The sequence below is a fragment of the Rhinolophus ferrumequinum genome, chromosome 17 (genome assembly GCF_004115265.2).
Source record: "Rhinolophus ferrumequinum isolate MPI-CBG mRhiFer1 chromosome 17, mRhiFer1_v1.p, whole genome shotgun sequence".
NCBI lineage: Eukaryota > Metazoa > Chordata > Mammalia > Chiroptera > Rhinolophidae > Rhinolophus > Rhinolophus ferrumequinum.
The window spans coordinates 9,096,323-9,115,610 of record NC_046300.1 but is presented as its reverse complement, the minus strand read 5'-3'; the positions used below and the strand labels follow the sequence as shown (position 1 = coordinate 9,115,610).

Below are 19,288 nucleotides of genomic sequence, written 5' to 3'. Positions count from 1 at the left end.
TTCTCCTGCTTTTTACCCTTCTTTTCAAAATTGTTTTACTAGTTATTCTAAGTCCTGTGAATTTCCGTATAAATTTAAGAATAATAAGCTTGTCTATGTCTACAAAATTCCTTGATGGGATTTTGATATACATTGCTTATATCTATAGAGATCCATTTGGAAGAAAAACTGACATCTTTACTATGTTGACTCTTTTAACGCAAGAACACAGTACATCTCTCTGTGTATTTAAGTCTTCTTTGATTTACTTCATGAGCATTTGGCAGTTTTCAGCATACAAGTCCTGCCATGTTTTGTTAGATTGATGTCTAAGTGTAATTTAAAAGCTTTTAGGAGCAATTGTAAACGGTATTGTGTTGTTTAATTTTAGTGTTTAAGTGTTCATTAATATATAAAATGTGATTGATTTTTGTTTGTTGGTTGTTTTCTGCAAACTAGCTGACTCATTTATTAGTTCTAAGAGTTTTCTGGTAGATTCCTTGGGATTTTCGATGTAGACAACCCTGTCATCCTAAAATAAGGACAGCTTTATTTCCTCCTTCCCAATCTGTATAATTTTTATTTCTTTTTCTTCTTTAGTGCACTGGCTAGGACTCATTGTTGGCTAGGAGTGGTGAGAACGGACATCCCTGCCTTGTTCCTGACCTTAGAGGAAAGCGTACAGCCTTTCACCATAAAGCACGATGTTATCTCTAGGCTCTTTGTAGATGCTGTTTATCAAGTTGAGGAAGTTTTTCTCTCTTCATACATAGTTCACTGGGCTTTTTTTTTCCAAGATAGAATGGGTGAAATATTTTGTCAAACGTTTTCTCTGTGTTAATATTCACCAAATTGGTTCATATTTGCTAAATTGTTGCATTTAAGAACATAAAGTTATTTGTAGTATTCTCTTATTATCCCTTTTAAGGGCTGATATCCTCTGCTAGAAGTTTACCATTTTTAATGATTTTTTTTTGAAGAACTACTTTTTTGTTTCATTGATTTTGTCTATTGTTTTTGTTTTCAATTCTATTGATTTGTGTTCTTATCTCTGTTTTTTCCTGCTTTCTGCTTACTTTGTGTTTATTTCGCCCTTTTTCTAGTTTCTTGAGGAAGAAACAGATTATTGATTTGAGACTTTTCTAATGTAAGCCTTTGGTGCTGCATATTTTCCTCTCAGAACTGCTTTAGCTGCGTCCCACATGTCTTGACTCGTTATATTTTTGTTTTCATTTAGTTCTACACAGTCTTTATTTCTTTTGAGACTTCCTCTTTGACCCATGTGTTCTTTAGAATTATGCTTTTAAATTTTCAAGTGTTTAGAAATTTTTCTGTTTTCTTTCATTTTTAGTTGATTTCATTGTGATACCCTGTATCATTTCAATTTTTAAGAAAATTGGAGGCCCTAGATATGGTTTATCTTTGTGAATGTTCCATGGGCACTTGAAAACATTTAGTACTTATAAAGGCATCAAAACCCTAGATGATTTCCCTTCCTGACCAAAATACCTAGAGAGGCTTTTTTCATGGCCAAATCCTGACTGCACACGAAGGTGACGTCCCACACTACGTGATAAAGCTTCCTGAAATCCCTTCTGAACTTTGTGTCTTCTTTTCTCAAACTTGTTCCCATCTGCTGCCAGCTGTCTTCCTTCCTCTTTTCCAGGCCCACACCTTTCCAATCGCCCCAGTGCCAGCCTCATCTGACTTTCCAGATTTCATGTCACTCCCACACTCCATTCCACTCTCTCTATCCCTAGAGAATTTTTTTTCTTTCTCAAATTAAAAATTTTGCCACTCCCCATCACCTCATTCAGAATTTTCACTGTGATCTGTCCTCCTTACACTTCATAAGGGATGGGAAATATCAAGTAACTTTCTGCCTCTCCTGGAGCTCAGTTTGATTCCACCCTTGGTATCTGTGCATTGTCTTCTTGGTCAACGGAGCTGAGCTCGACATTGTGAGAAGCTTATTCTCTAATTCTTCAGAATCTTTCAATAACCACAGAATCTTGATATTCTTGATGCCCTGGGTTATTTTGAAATCTGCTGCTGATATTTTATAGCTCTGATGGAAGTCGGAAAATGCTGTCATTGATTTGTTCTGTATGATGCTAACAGTAGAGGTTTAGGAGTCAAGAAAGACCTGGGCACAAATCAATTCTCTGCCATTTGATAGCTGTGCGACCATGTTGGGTCATATAATCTCGCGTGGCTTTCGTCCTCATCTACTATAGAATTGTGAAGATAAATGTGATACATCATGTTAAAGCACTTGGCATGAAACTGCTGAAAGATGATAGTTATTCTTATCATTTCTTATTTTGTTGTTATGTTGTTGCTGTTATTGAGGGTGGTGTATATCAGTATCTCTTTTTTTCTTCCTCTTTCTAGCTTTCCCTTTTCTGGTCAGCTAGCTCATGCTTACCTGAGAGCACTAGCGATTTCAGGGCACACAGACTAGCTATATTTCTAGCCTCTCTTGCATTTATGTGTGCTCATATCACTGAGTTCCAGGCAATGGAATGTGGACAGAAATGATGTGAGCAATTTCTAGGCCTGCTCATAAAACCCTTCCCTGAGACGTTCTTCATACTCTTTCCCCTTCCTCTTGGGTGATGCTACCTACTATACACATTTCGCTCTTGGATGCTGACTTTAGTAATATCAGACCCACAATATGGAAAGTGCCTAGGTTCCTGAGTTAATGCTTGGAAGTAGACTACCGATGATTAGTAATCCTGATTAGCTGTACATGATCGAGAAATACATTCTTTCGTGTTTAAGCCAATTATACATTTTGGAGTTTGTTTGTTAGTAGCTAGCACTTTCTTAACTAATATAGAAATTGGTACCTTGAAGTGGTATCATAAAAAAAACTGAAAATACAAAGCATTGATTTAATGTTTAGGCAGCGGGCTGCAAAGAAACTGATCTTCAGAACTGGTAAAGCTGTGGTTCCCTAGAGTTGAGAGCAGAGGGAGGGCTGAACTGAAAGAGGTACAAGGAATCTCCTGGAGGTGACTGCAACATTTCTTATCTTCACTAGAGGAGTTATTTCCCAGATGTATACAATTGTCAAAATTCATCAAACTGTAGACATTAAACGGATGCAGTTTATTGTCTAAAAATTATATCTTAATAAGTTGTTGGGACAAATCCAGTTCCCATCTATGGAAAACTCCCTATCTTGTATCAGGTTTCCAGACCCTGAGGTGAGGATTCCTGTGTGAGTGATTTATTAAGTGAGTGCTCTCGGGAGAAATTAGCAGAGGTGAGAGGAAGCAGTGCAGGAGGGAAGAAGCCAGCAGGAGTGTGGTCTCAGGCAAAGCCCCCAAAGGGTCGCCCCTGCCTGATCCGGAAGGGGACATGTGGAGCACTAGCCTCAGAGCTTTTCCTGCCTCAAGACCAGGAAGTCGGAGAGATGCCTTCTGGATCTCTGCGCATGTGCATGCTGTCAAAACAGCTCCCATAGCCTGAGGGCAGTTCTTCACAGAGAGTTATGGGTGCAGGTGGCTGGAGGCCAGGGGACAGGGGTTGGGGAAGGAGTGCGCAGAAGTGGTCAGAGGGACTCAAGAAGATCTAGCAGAGCACCACCAATATCCACCACACACTCTTAGAAGGAGAACTCGGTCTTTGTTATAAGGAAGAGTAATATGCACATTTGCTTCAGATCTTTTTAAAGAAATGTAGAATTAAAGCAGAGGTGTTCTGACATAAAAATAAGCTGCTGAATCTTGGGCATAGGCCACTGGTGTGAAGGTCCAAAGCCACCTGAAACACTTCGCTAGCCCAACCCCTCTGCTGCCATGCGAGCCATGACCCCTAGTGCCACCCACAGGCCTCTAGAGAGGCAGCCTACACCGCGGTTAGGGTGGGGGACTGGAATCAGATAGAAACGGGTCCCAGGACGAGCCCCACTATTTTCTGGTTGTGTGACCTTGGGCTTATTGCTCAACTGACTTGCCTCAGTTCCTCCTCTGAGAAATGGCAAAAACAAGATAAGGCCCAGAAACCCCTGAGCAGAGTCCCTGGTGTGACACAAGTGCTCAGGAAAAGCTGTTTTCATTATCAAACGATAATTCCTCTGCTCTCGTCCAATTTCCTGCCTTCCACAGCTGCCCCGACCCCAGTCGCTGCTGGTGGTTGTCGGAGACTATTCACGCCCTGTGGTCTTCAGGACTGACATACCCTTATTCCAACCCCACACTGGCTCTTTTCTCTTCCAAAGCAGAGACTCCGACACATTTTTTAAAAATTCATTCAGGATTTGCATTGCTCAAAACAGAGGCTTGACACATTTAAAAAAAAAAACACCCAGATTAATCTTGGGGGTGGGATGCAAAATAAACTCCACGTGAAAGCTAACCATCCGCTCCTCTCCACCCTGATGTTGTACTTGTAGGTGCCGTACCAGCCGCTGCGGCTTGCAGAAGCCTCCTGAACACCACATGACTCAGTTGTAAACAAAGCAGAAAGTGAAATTTCCCACATGGCAAGAAACATTTCTGGCTGCTATTTGGAGAAAGAGGAGAGATTAACTTAAAGATCTATCTATTATCCATCCGCCTATCCCTTATCTCTCTTACTTCTCGTCTATTTTATCTATTCTCTCTCTTTCTCTCTCTTTCTCTCTCTCTCTCTCTCTCTCTCTCATTTCCAAGGCCCCATCTCAGAGTGAGACACCATGGAAAACCTACGTTATGCAGGTTGGTCCCTATTTATACAGAGATGCATATGTTAGCACTTGGTTAACAGGCGCTTCCCAGAGCTCAGGGAGAAAAGTATTTTCTGCATCATTTCCAAATCATTGTTCATTTTTTCTTCATCATATTTATTTACTAAGTTGGCGGGGGTGAGGGGGGGGAGATATAACAGAAAGAGAGTCCTGAGAACTGCAAGTGGAGTTGGACGAGGAATTTTCTAATTGAGACTCTCAAATGTGGAGAAACTTTTCCTTATTCTGACATAACATTTTCATTACAAGCATCATGGCCCTTCCTGCCGTCTTTCATTTGTTCAGTAAGTACCTAGAGCCAATTGTGCGCAGGTGTGAGGGAGGCAGGAGCAAGGAGGGAAGACGTGGCCCCGGACCCCAGGCAGCCGACCTCACAGGGGTGAGTGCACCTCACGTGAACCGCCACACAGGTGTCTTGCCACCTCTGTCAGTGGGCTCTCAGGACAACCCCCCTTCTCGGAGATGAGACTGCTTGTTCAAGGGGCTAGAAATCTGCCTCCATGGTAACCTCTCCACCCTGGGCTGCCTCACAGAGCACATCGCAAAGGCCAACACTATAATAACATAGGACAACTAAGAACTTCTTAGCTTCTCTTTTGCAGACCAGAGGCTTCCAGTTCCTCTGCCTCTTCTCTGACAGGGGTTCTGCTGACCCAGCTGAGCCTGAATGCTGATGGTTAAGCGCCCTCAAGCTGGGATCCCCCGGGTGCCCCTGACCCCCCCCACCCCAGCAAAGTGTTTGCCCTTTCTATCTTTTCTGTATCATTTGAAGCATATGCTGCCATCCTACACACTTAGTGGATGTTTAATAACACTTGGTAATTTCATTGACTTGTCACTTAGCTACTTTATCAAAAATCACACCATACCTGGTCAGAGCTCTTCCCACAAATACTGGTGAGCAGGCCACCTTATAAAGACACCTCTGCTTTGCGCCCAGCACCGTGCTAGGTCCCTGGGACACATCAGCACACAGAGCAGGCACTTGGCTCTGTCCTGTTAAGCTTATGTCTCAGTGGTACGTTCCCCACACCTTATGTTTGCTCAGCCCTGTATGTTCTAGAGCCTTTTCACACATACTTAGTGGGTTCCACAGCAAGCCTATGATGTAGTTGTTATTCTTTCCACTTTCCAGATGAGAAAACTGAGGTCCAGCAAGGTTAAATAATTAACCCAAGGTCAGGCAGCTGTAGGTGCTACAACTGCAACTCAAACCTCAAGTCTTCTTGGATTGTGTAAATTTGTGCTACAACCTGCCTCACTGAAGTCTACAGAGCGTCGGAGAATAATTAAGTTATTCCCTAATCGTTATTCTTCCTTTACAGGGAAATTTCACTATTGTTTTTTTACCCTGCCTCCTCATGGATCAAAGCAATGCTTATTCAAGAATTATGCCCTCCTTCCCCCAAAATGTGCAATGCCAAGTGAATACAGACACCCTAAGGAAACTGCTCAATGAATATCAGCAGTGTTCACTCCAGGATTACTCAACCGAGTGTTTAGCATGCGATCTCAATCATAGAAAGAAAGAACTGCACCAAACTTGCTATCTTCGTGAAAACTTGCAAAACCTGAGATGCTAGCCTGTTCAAAAGAGGAAGCCGGGTTTTTCCTACCTTACTAGTATCTCTGAACAGATGGTATCTCCCCTTCATCAGTGGCGAGACCTAAGGGATCACTGGATGCATAAAGGACTTTGCTAAATTAGCAGGTACCACTTGTCTTTTTCTTATTCTCCCCTGGGCGAGAACTTATTAGAGGCAACAGAAGTTGCTTGTACCACTTGTCTTTTTCTTATTCTCCCCTGGGCGAGAACTTATTAGAGGCAACAAAAGTGACTTATTTAGAAGAGACTTCCAGATAGACTGCCCGGTTTCTAGGAAAAAGGAGATGGAGTGAGGGGTTTAGGCAGGTGGAAGCACTACCTCCCAGGAGCGCCCTTGGATCCAGGAGGCAGAGGGGAGGGGGGCCCACTGCAATCTCATAGGGAATATGGGGCCAAAGTGGGAGAGTGTGTTGTGAAATATATCCATTGCTGTCTTGCCTTCTTCCCTCTTCCCTTCCTTTCTCGCATCCTTACCATGACACGCTTGCCTCTTCCACTTATCCAAACTTGGCCTTTTATACCTCTGCAGTCACTATGCCTGTAGATTTGTGCTTTCATAAATTCTCAACTACTGAGAATATGGACACTCCAGAAGACTGACACTTAGTATTTTTGTATTTATTGATACTGACTTGTTAGAAAGTTAGTGAAAATATATTTTACATACATGTGCATGTGTACATACATTTATATATTTCCACTTTGTGTATGTTTACACACACATACATACACTTCAAGTTTTCACTGAAAATCCACCCTCAGTCATGCTATTAGATGAATCAGTTGATTATTGACTTGGTGTCTTTTTGTCTGGACCTACAAGGTTGGCTGCTTTTCCTGGACCGTGTTAGAGGGTAGGGATAGAAAGCTTTCCTAATCTTCTAAGAAACCTTGGATTGGCTGCGATGTAAGTTAACTGTTGTTTGACAAGTGTGTTGAGGGAGGGCAGTGGGAATATGATGTGTCTGGTACATGGCAATGGTGGGAGCTGGCATGTATCTGCCGCTCTTGTCAGAAGGTGGTGATAATTGCCTTAAACCATGTGGGCTGAGTTATTTCTCCTGGGGAAAGAAGTGTATGACTCAGTAAGAAAAGCAGATATACCCAGCAGGATAAAACGGGCAAAGGGCACAAACAGATAATTCACAGAAAAGGAAATATGAATGACTAATAATTACAGTCTATAAAGAAAAACCTCAGGAATTAAGTAAATGTTAGTTACAACGATGATGACATCCCTTTGCCCATGTAATTGGCCAAGTAATTTTTTTCTGTTAGATCTTCTCTGCCTTGATGGATGCTTGCTGAGACTGGCACCATCATCTACTAGTGCCAAGAGTATATACATTGTTTCACACTTTCTGGAAGCAATTGGCAAAATGAATCAAGAGCCTTAGAAATATGATTACAGGTAGAAATTGTGCTTTGGAAAATCTACTTTAAGGAATAATAATAAATGCAAAGATGTTTATTGTAGTTATTTATAAAAGTGCAAATTGGGAACATGATCATCACCCAACAATAGGACAATGAATAAATAATAATGAATATCTATACAATATGTTGGAGTCGTCATGTTTTCCAATAATTTTGAACCGCATGGAATGAGGTGCAGGGTATAAAATTGAAATTATCAGAATACAAAATGATATACACACGTGATACCTATTATAACACACATGGTACCTAGAAACGAGGTGATTGTTCTCTCTCATGGCATAGGTGGAGGTGCCAGTACCAGGGGCCAGGACGCTGAACCCCCTGTTCATGCTGCACACCCTCCAACCACATTACTTTGACTGCTTGGGCATAACTTCCCTGTGAAAACATTCTTCACCATCATCTCTCAACTAAATAACACATCAGCCTGTATATAAACACTCAAAATCAGTCACATTTTTGAAACACCTGCTATAGAAATATAAAGACTAAATCTAATTTGGGGACAAGGAACTTGGTAAGAATATCCAAAATCATTTGGCGGGTGGATGAAACCAAGCCTCTTAAATGAACTGGCCACACTCCAAGAGCGGGGTGTAACCTGGGCCTTAGTCACGCTAGTAATGGTTGGCTGCTGTGGAAGTCCATGTGCCACCCTAAAATACAGATGCCAGAATATGTCTGCAGCTGGAAAGAAGACTGCATTTATTCATGATTTTAACCTTGAGAGGTTCTGTGTATGTCCGGGTGGGGCAGGGGGCAGGGGGCAGCCTGCTGGCCCAAGGGCAACCCATTCTGCTCCCACACCACTTGGCGGTTCTTGGCCAGGTCTCCCCGTGTGTGACCGAGTGTAGCTTCCTGCAATACCAGCAAATCTTTCCTCTCTGGAGAGTCTACTCCTTCTTCTACAGGAAAAGCTATCACCTCATAGACTTTTCTATCTCAAAGGGACCTGAAAAAATCACCTAATCCAATCCTTTAATAAAAAAGTTTACAAAACTTTGGTCCACACCAAAAACAAATACTGTCCCCCACCCAGAAGAACTAAAATGCAAAATGAATCTGAAGACTTTGATTTGTCATTCGAAACATACCAAGTTCTGCCAACTGTGGCTGATGTTTCTGGACCTTTATCTCCTAGCTTGTTCTATACTCCATGTTGATACTAACCCTCTCACATTGTGATATCTGAGACGGAACATAACATTTCTTTTTTTTTTTTTTAAAGAGAACATAACATTTCAATTGAAGAATCTGAACAGTGAAAATCAATGTAAAATTTATTCTCCTCTATCCTTCTAACCATTTAAGAAGGATTTACTAGGCAGCTATTATTGTTAGGCGTTATACTGGGCACTAGTCCTGCACTATCCAATATGGTGGCTACTTGCCACACGTGGCTATTTCAATTTCAATTTAAATAAAATGAAAAGCTCAGTTCCTCAATAGCACTAGCCACATTTCATGTGCTCAACAGCCACCTGGCTAATGGCTGCTTTATTGGACAGTACAAATACAAAACATTTCCATCATTGCAGAAAGTCCTATTGGACATTTCTACACCAGATAATCATTTTTCCTTACTACCCCAGGTACTCTGTGCAAAGTGGTGAAAGGGGAAGGGACACTGGCTTAATTGTACAGGTGGGAAGCAATTTGAATAGCTAGATGGACAGGTAATTAGATAAACAAATGAAGGGACAGCTGAGTGGAGAGAAAGATGAAAAATCAGCTGGGTAGATTTCCTATTAATATAGACTAAGACTGAATTGGCTCTTGGGGTTGCCATGTTAGTGTTGGCTTCTATAGAGCTTACAACTGAGAATATTATTTGTTCTACCACTTCCTCTTTTTCTCTCCTAAGCTTCAGGAGGTTGGAGGGTACGTAACTCAGAGATAGAAAACAGATTCATAAAATTTAGGAGACACTTCATGTCATCTAGCCCAGGTGTGGTCAGCCTAGGCTGCACGGGGAATCGCAGGGGGTGCTATAAGAATCACTGAGCCCTGGGCCCCACCTCCAGTGATTCTGGTTTAATTGTTCAGGGTCATGGCCCAGCATCGGGATTCCCCTGGTGGTTCCCATGTGCAGCCAGGGCTGAGAACCATTGCTCTAGTCAACGTTCCTCTCCAACTTGACATGACCCAAACCAGGCTTATTTCCCCCCAGTCTTCTTCATCTCAGCGGATGGAAACTCCATCCTTCCAGTTGCTCAGGTCAAAACTCTTGGCGTCATCCTTGACTCTTTCTCACTTATATCCTATTTGCCAACAAATCCTGTAGTGTTACCATCTGCTTTTATACAGAATCCATCGACTTCTAGCCCTTTCTATTCCTACTACCACATCCAATCCAGTGTCATATCTTGCCTGGATTATCATGACAGCCTCCTTACGGGTCCCTTGTTTCTAACTTTGATTCCAGAGTCTATTCTCCACATGGCAGCCAGAACAATCCTTATACAAACATAAGTCGGATCATGTTACTCCTTTCATGGAAACGCTCCAGTGGCCCCGCCTCATTCAGAGAAGACCCAGTTCTTTAACGGCTGCATGACTACACTGAACCGCATCCCTGGCCCATATCTCCCTGACACCTTTTCCTAATATTCACCCCTCTTCTGGCCACACTCTCCTAAGAACATATCCCGGCATTCTCCCATCTCAGGATATTTGTACTTGCTGTTTCTCTGCCGGGAACTCTCATCCCTTAGCTACCAGTTCCACCCATTCCCTCACTTCCTTCAAGTCTTTTCTTACTTGTCACCTCAATGGGCACCTTATTGAGCCCTCCAATTTAAAATTGCACCTCTCCGTACTCCCTTTCCACATCTCCTCCTTTATCTTTCTCCATGACCATCTGACGCACTGTAGTTCTTATTTATCTGCTTCCCCAACAAGAAAATCAGCTCTAGGAAGTCAGGAAGTTTGGTCTGTTCTGTTCATTGACATGCCTGTGTTTCTGGGCCAATGTCTGGCCTGTCATAGGCTCTAATTAAGTAATCGTCGAATGAATAACAGAAGAACCCATGAGGCAGTAACTCTTAATCATCATGTTATACATGAGGATTCTGAGGCACAGAAAGGTTAAGCTATTTGCTCTAGGTCACACAGTCATTTCTTCAGACCCAGAAATTAAGTTATTATCTTACACTAAGGAGGACCAGAGATACATAAGAAAGAAAATCTTATGGCTATAATTCCTTAGCCCCAGATACCCATGAAGCCAAATGTATTTAGAGCTGTGGGCACAGGATCTGATATTAACACCAGGTGGCCCTGCAGGAATGATCACCACTGGGAGTCACCTGTGGGCAGGGCTCTTCCAGACGGGCAGGTAAATTCAGGGTGGAAAGCAGTGATTCACACCTGCTGTCTTCTCTGTACCATACCGCGTTTCCCTAGGCGGACCATCAGCTCTAATGTGTCTTTTGGAGCAAAAATTAATATAAGACCTGGTCTTATTTTACTATAAGACCGGTATAATACAATATAATATAATATAATATAATATAATATAATATAATATAATATAATATAATATAATATAATATAATATAATATAATATAATATAATACCAGGTCTTATTTTAATATAATACTGGGTATAATATAACACCGGGTCTTATATTAATTTTTGCTCCAAAAGACGCGTTAGCGCTGATGGTCCGGCTAGGTCTTATTTTCAGGGAAATACGGTATTTAATGGATGGCTGATTCCCTCAAAGAGGCTAAGCACTTAATGAAACACACACATACACACACACAGCAGATTAATGACTTCACTAAACTAGGATATCATTCAGCATGTGGTCATCTATTGAACACGCCTGATTTTAACCAAACTCCTGCTACAGTCAAGGGTTAGCACTCTTCGTCATTAGGCATACCAGTTTCCCACTTCAGCAGAATTTTAGAATAAAGTGGATTTTAAATTAATAGCATCATGTTTCACCCATCTGATAAGAGCTTGTTGACATTTCTTTCTAAAAAATTCAGACAAGTCTGAGAAAGACTGCAAACGATGAACTCTGAGTATATCTAGCTTTGGCTGCCACGGATGGTTTCCACACCGTGCTCTGGTTATTGGTGGGAGTCGGGACTTCCATGCAGAATCAATGTGTACATTGAGGAAATGGTGCTAAGCTGATAGGCATCTGTGGTCACAGCAAAGATCCTCCAGCTAGCGGGCGGACGCTGGCAGGCCGGGGAGGCTACGGGAAGTACCTACGTTTCTCTGTCAGGAACGCCTGGCTTCAAGTCCCAGCTTAGGCACTTGCTTGCTATGTGATCATAAACTATGGAATTGCTCTGAGCTCAGTTTTTTTTAAGCCATAAAATCCGAATAAAAGTGCCTACCTCATATTGCTGTTGTCATAAGTAAATCATATGAAATAAGTAAAGTTTCTGGAAAGGAATATCAACCAGATATCAATTCAAAAAAATGTTAATTTTCTCATCTCCTAAAGACCAAAGGTATTCAGCATGGATCAAATAATGCATGATATGGTCCAAAAGTGTCTTTGTATGATGGTTTTTTGTCCTTATTATAAACAACCATCTGGGAAGGGAATCATTATCGGAAGAAAATGATCTCTGAGTTCAGGAAGTTTACAACCTTAAAAATGATAACCCACTTCCCTGCCGCAGCTATTTTCATTATTTGCCCATAGCCTTTTAAATGAACATATGGTTTCATGTTGTTGCAATCTTAGTTTACACACTGTGCATTCTCTCCATTTTTCACTAACATTTGTCTGTGATTCTACCTGGTCTCCAAAACTAGTTTCAACGACCACATAATAATCTATTGTGGAAATGGACTGCAATTTATTCAGAATATCCTGCATATGTCAAAGATTTGGACGGTCCCCATTTCTTTGTCTCTTTCTGTTATGAAAATGATGCCACAGCAAATACCTTTGTGCACACACTGGGTTACGGTTCAGTTAACTGTTTCCCCTTAGCGTAAATTTCTAGGAGTAGAACTACTGAATCAAAGTCCTGTGCATCTTGATGATTCTTACTATATACAAAATTTCTAAAATGTGTTGAACCAAGTTATGTTGCATCAGCAGTGACACAGGGCTCCAGGTTCTTTGTAGCAACCTTACCAGCACTGGATGTCATCATTAAAAAAAATTCTTTTTTATAATTAAAATGGCATTCTAGACCTAAATATATTTTCTAAAAAAGGACCTCCCATTCTAGATGCTTATTCTCAATTCAGCTTTGCAAAAATTCATTCAAATTTAAAGTTGGTGAATATAAAACTATGCTTGTTAACATGGAGAGGTATTCATGAACTATTACACAGTAAAACGGGAGGTTGTGTATATATTTAGTTGGACCAGGATGTGGCGGGGGAGCCTCCTTGCCTTCCGACTCCAAGAATTGTGAGAAAAGAGACAACGGTCATGGAAGGAAGCCATCACACCTGTGGGTCCCTATCTCCCCTATTCAGGCTTTAACCAGAGTTGGGGGCTGTGGAGGGCTGTTTGATAAATTGGGGGGAACCCCAAGGGGATGTCTGTCTGAAAGGCACCGCTTTACCACATGGGCTGACCAGTGTCGTTAAGGAGGTGGTCAGGCAGAAAAAAATATCTAGTTTGCTCTCTTGAGAAGCCCTGGTTTGTGCCAGGCACGGGCATGGAGGCATAGAGCAGCATATCTGCTGGGTACCTGCTGGTTCGGGAGAAGGGGCACAGCCTGAGCCAGGACCCTGATCGAGATGTGGCGGTGACAGAGAGGGGTCTCCATTCCAGCCAGAGCTGGGGCAACACTGTCACCTGGGAGTGGTCACTACGCCCAGGGAAGACAGAAGGAATGGATCAAGACGCCATTAGCTACAAACCACTGCAACAGATGCCAGCAGAAGGCTCAGGATTGGGACTAGGTCGCCCTACCTCAGCAGATCGAGGACCAACAGGAGGCCAGGGCACCCCCCTCCCCACTGTGCCCATGCCTCTGGCATGCTGGCCCCACCCTCATTTCCACTGTCATCTTAGAAAGGACCAATGAGAGGAGACAAGAAACTGGAATTATATAACCTGGCAACGTAAAAAGAATGAGTAAAACCTAAAGTTGTTGTTTATATGAAAGGATCAGGCTAAGTTTAAACCACTTTTGACTCAAAGTGGTTTGGATGCATTAGAGCTGATTATCCGGCTAGGTCTTATTTTCGGGGAAACATGGTAGACAGTAAAACATAAAATGCTAAATGCCTTAAAAGTTACAGTAATAATTATTATTATTATAATATTAGTATAATATTATTACAGTGATTCCCCCCCAATTAGTCTAGTGCACCCCTGGCTCTATACACAGTTATTGCAACATTAGGGACTATATTCTCTATTCTGTACTTTACATCCCTATGACTATTTTGTAACTGCCAATTTTTACTCTTAATCCCTTCACTCTTTTCACCCAGTTCCCCAAACCCCCTCCCCTCTGGCAACCATCAGTTTGTTCTCTGTATCTATGAGTCTGTTTCTGTTTCATTTGTTCATTTGTTTCGCCATTTAGATTCCCCATAAAAGTGAGATCATATGGTATTTGTCTTTTTCAGTGTGACATACATACTTCACTTAGCATAATATCCTCTAGTTTCATCTATGTTGTTGCAAATGGTAAGATTTCATTCTTTTTAATAGCCGAGTAATATTCCATTGTGTATATGTACCACATCTTCTTATCCAATTGCTTCCATATCTTGGCCATTATAAATAAATAGTGCTGCAATGAACATAGGGGTGCATATACCTTTTCGAATTAGTGTTTTGCATTTCTTTGGATAAATACCCAGGAGTAGAATTGCTGGGTCATAAGGTAGTTCTATTTTAAATTTTTTGAGGAACCTCTGCACTGTTTCCCACAGTGGCTGCACCAATTTGCAATCCTCCCAACAGTGAACAAGTGTTCCCTTTTCTCTGCATCCTCATCTGCACTTGTTGTTTGTTATTTTATTGATGATGGCCATTCTGACAGGTGTGAGATGGTATCTCATTGTGGTCTTTATTTTCATTTCTCTGATGATTAATAACGGTGCCCATCTTTCCATATGTCCATTGGCCATCTGTATGTCCTCTTTGGAGAAATGTCTATTCAGGTCCTCTGCCCATTTTTTAATTGGACTGTTTTGTTTTTTTTGGTGTTGAGTTGTATGAGTTCTTTAGAAATTTTGGATATTAACCCCTTATCAGATGTATATGACTGGCAAATATCTTCTACCATTCAGTAGGCTGTCTTTTCATTTTGTTTATGGTTTCCTTTACTGTGCAAACACTTTTTAGTTTGATCTAGTGCCATTTGTTTTTTTTTTCTTTTGTTTCCCTTGCCAGAGGAGGTAGATCAGAAGAAATACTACCCAGAGCAACGTCACGGAGTTTACTGCCTATATTTTCTTTTAGGAACTTTATGGTTTCAGGTCTTACATTTAGGTCTTTAATCCATTTTTAGTTTATTCTTGTATATGGTGAGAAGGTGGTCCAGTTTCATTCTTTTTTTTTTTTGCATTTATCTGTCAAGTTTTCCCAGCACCATTTATTTAATAGACTGTCATTACCCCACTGTATGTTCTTATCTCCTTTGTCATAGATTAAATGACCATATTGACTGTACTGACTTTCAAAACTTCATATCTTTCACTTCTGACTCCTCCCCCATCGCAGCCCTGATGCAGTGCCTTTTGAAATACAAGCTGAAGAGCCTTCAAATGTATAGGCTGTTTATCACCTGTGGTTTTTTTTGGTAAATGAATAAATCAAGTGGGATTCACAAAGAGTGATCATGCCTGATTGTGTGGTTGTGTTTTCTTCTTCTATCACAGAGACGAGAAAAATGGCAACCCCCATAGACAGGCCCGAGACTGAGGAGGGAGTCATCTGGACCACACCCTACGAGTATGAGTTTACAATGCTGTGTGAAAAAGTCAAGGTCCAGGTGCTGGGGACCCAGTTGCTGCCGCCGCTGTACGCCCTGGTGTTCAGCGTTGGTCTCCTGGGCAACGTGCTGGTGGTGGTGATCCTCACAAAATACAGGCGCCTTCGCATTATGACCAACATCTACCTGCTCAATTTGGCCATTTCTGACTTGCTCTTTCTATTCACCCTGCCCTTCTGGATTCACTACGTCAAGTGGAATGAGTGGGTTTTTGGCCATTGCATGTGTAAGCTGCTCTCAGGGTTGTATTACATGGGCTTGTACGGGGAGACCTTTTTCATCATCCTGCTGACGATAGACCGGTATCTGGCCATCGTCCACGCTGTGTTTGCCCTGCGGGTCCGGACCGTCACTTTTGGTATCATAAGCAGTGTCCTCACCTGGGCCCTGGCAGGGCTGGCAGCCCTCCCTGAATTTATCTTCCATGAGTTCCAAGAGGAGTCTGAACAGGGTTTCTGCAGTTCACTTTACCCAGAGGACGAAGAGGACGCCTGGAAGCGTTTTCACGCTGTGAGGATGAATGTCTTGGGTCTCACTCTGCCTCTGCTCATTATGGCTGTCTGCTACGCCGGAATCATTAAAACCCTCATCAAGTGCCCCAGTAGGAAAAAGTATAAGGCCATCCGGCTCATTTTTGTCATCATGGTGGTCTTTTTCATTTTCTGGGGACCTTACAACCTGGTTCTCCTTCTCTCCGCTTATCAAACAGTCTTCTTTGAGACCGACTGTGAGCGGAGCAAACAGCTGGATGTGGCCATGCTGGTGACGGAGGTGATCGCCTACACACACTGCTGCGTCAACCCTGTGATCTACGCCTTTGTCGGAGAGAGGTTCCGGGAGCACCTCCACCACTTTTTCCACAGGCACATGGTCCAGCCCCTGGGCAAATACATTCCATTCCTTCCTAGCGAGAAACTGGAAAGAGCCAATTCTGTTTCCCGATCAACAGGGGAGCAGGAACTCTCAGCTGTATTTTAGGTCAGGTGCAGAAAATCGCCAAAAGAAATGCACTGGGCCGATGAAGCAGATGCATTACACCAATTACCTTGACCTCTACCCCGTTCTTTGAACTTCCAGTGCCACACTGAAGCTCTTGAAGACCTCAAAATATATACATGATGATGGCGGTATATCTATGCACCCCAAAGTCATTACCAGAGGTCAACGGCTGGGCAGTTTACTTATCATCAACCCTGAAAAGCAGAGCTTTGCTTGATTCTCTGAAGAGTTACTTACATTTTAATGCACCTGACTATTAGTTCCTACATGCAGCTACAAACAGGTAAAAGCTTTTATATTTTAAATCTTAACTTCAGCCAGCTATTGACATAAATGAAACATTTCACAAAGTATAATAAATCAATTACATTACTTCTTAATGTGCCTAGCTCTTTCCTTATTTGATGAAAAGGCTCTTTTAAAAAAAATGTTTATGGCTATGTACTCTCAAGCAACATAATGGCATGTCACACCTGTTCTGAATATTCTTAACAGTGAATTGATTTCCTGTTCACATGGAATACCCTATTTCCCATGAGTGACTGAATAGAAGAAGAGCAATTTGGTCTTTTCAGCAGAAGAATGAAGGCCCTGCTCATAGAAACTTCTTAGCCCTGAAATGTGGAGACATTATCCTCTTGACACCAGTCGTGCCATTTATCCAACAGCTATGTGGGAGGTGATACAGACAGGATGCACAAACATTGCTTTTGGTTAAGTGAAGGATGAAAAATGTATAAGACAAACACAACCCTTGCCTCCGAGAAAGCTTCCATCTAGTTGGGTTGTAAGACAGAAACAAATAACTCCATTGCAAAGAGGAACACACGCAATGCTATGTCTGGGCCAGGAAGGGAGAGACTATATCCAGTTGGTACCCCAGGAAGACTTCACGGAGGAAGTGGCTTTTGAGCAGGTGTATGAAGGAGGAGCAGGATGGGAAAGGGAGAGGATTTGGAGAGGCACCTTAAGCCAACAAAATGCCCAATACAAACATGACAGGGAAGGGCACGAACATGTGTGGATGGTGGGGTGGGTTGGGGTAGACCATGAATTTCAGGCAAAGCATCTCAGGCTTTGTTGGGAATGCAAGAGGAGCTAGTGAAGGGTTTCAAGCAGGGGAGTAAAATAATCAAGATGGTGCCTTAGGAAGATAAATATGGTAACACATAGAGGATGGAGTGGAGATCCCAGAACCACACAGGGAGGTAAGTTAGGAGACAAGTGCAATGTGAAGACAAGGAATGATCAACAGCTGGTAAGAGAGGTGCCAGGGGCACCAAGAGAAGAATTTGGCTGAGACAGTGTGAAGAGTCAAATCACCAGGAGCGATACAGGGAACTGAAAAAAATCAAAGGGCAAAACAAGGTGTATCATATGTTTTTTAAAAAATGATATACACACACAAGCATTTTTCATTGTGCTTACCGTATTTCCCCAAAAATAAGCCCTAGCATGATTTTTCAGAATGACATCCCCTGAATATAAGCCCTAATGCGTCTTTGGAGCAAAAATTAATATAAGACCTGGTTTTATTTTCGGGAAACACGGTATATGCACCGACCATCTCTTAAAGGATACAAAAGAAAGCAACAATTATCTTTAGGGAGGGATATGAATAGAGAAAAAGAGAAGGAAGGTGACCTTTCTCTGAATACCCTTCTGTGCCTTTTGAATTGGGAGTATGTCATCTATTCAAAAAATAAACAAAACTTTAGAATTATATAAAAAAAATAAAAGACTAGTTTTCTATTCTGATGTGGTAGCCTTCCTACCAGCCATGAGAACATTACAAGCACTCTGCCATGAATGAACCCTACTGCTTGCTTAAATCATCTCTAAGCCCCCTTGTAGCCAAATAGACTCTGATTCGTGTTCAATTTTTAGGAGCTGGGTCTCAAAGTCTACAAAGTAGATTTTAAAAGAGGAGGGGGGCAGTGTGGTGGGTGATTATACATCACCTCCCATTGGCTGTGAGACCAAGTACATTTTCCTTTGTTCACTAAGGTGTACCCAAGTTTTACACGTTCATTCATTCATCTGGTCACTTATCATTCATTCAGTAAACATTCGCTGAGCACCTACCATGTTCTCAGCTAAGTCTCAGACAAACAAAATTACCATGTTTCCCCCAAAATAAGACCTAGCCGGACCATCAGCTCTAATGCATCTTTTGGAGCAAAAATTAATATAAGACCCGGTCTTATTTCACTACAATGTAAGACCGGGTCTTATATAATATAATATAATGTAATATAATATAATACTGGCTCTTATATTAATTTTTGCTCCACAAGACTCATTAGAGCTGATGGTCCAGCTAGGTCTTATTTTCGGGGGAACAGGGGCACACCGTGGGCCTTGCCCTCAGGGAACTCACCATGAGAGTGAGTTGGACACTGATCTTGCCCTTTACTGCCAGTTCAAATCATGCCTAAAAAAATAAAAATAAATTGCCAATGCCTGAATTCAACCCAAAAGAGTGAAACTTCTACTTTAAGGCTTCCACCTCCCAAACATTCCATGTCCTGATCAAACGCCTGGAGAAGGGATATGCATGCCCTTGGCCATCCCGTCCATCC

The 19,288-nt window shown here is 42.0% G+C and overlaps 1 protein-coding gene across 1 annotated transcript; it reads left to right on the top strand.

Moving 5' to 3' along the window:
• Positions 1–6,287: 6,287 nt before the first annotated feature.
• Positions 6,288–18,312, top strand: CCR3 (C-C motif chemokine receptor 3). Its single transcript, XM_033132645.1, has 2 exons — positions 6,288–6,428; positions 15,595–18,312. Exon 2 carries the CDS (start codon positions 15,606–15,608, stop codon positions 16,683–16,685), a length of 1,080 nt encoding a protein of 359 aa, XP_032988536.1. The 5' UTR covers positions 6,288–6,428; positions 15,595–15,605; the 3' UTR covers positions 16,686–18,312.
• Positions 18,313–19,288: the final 976 nt, after the last annotated feature.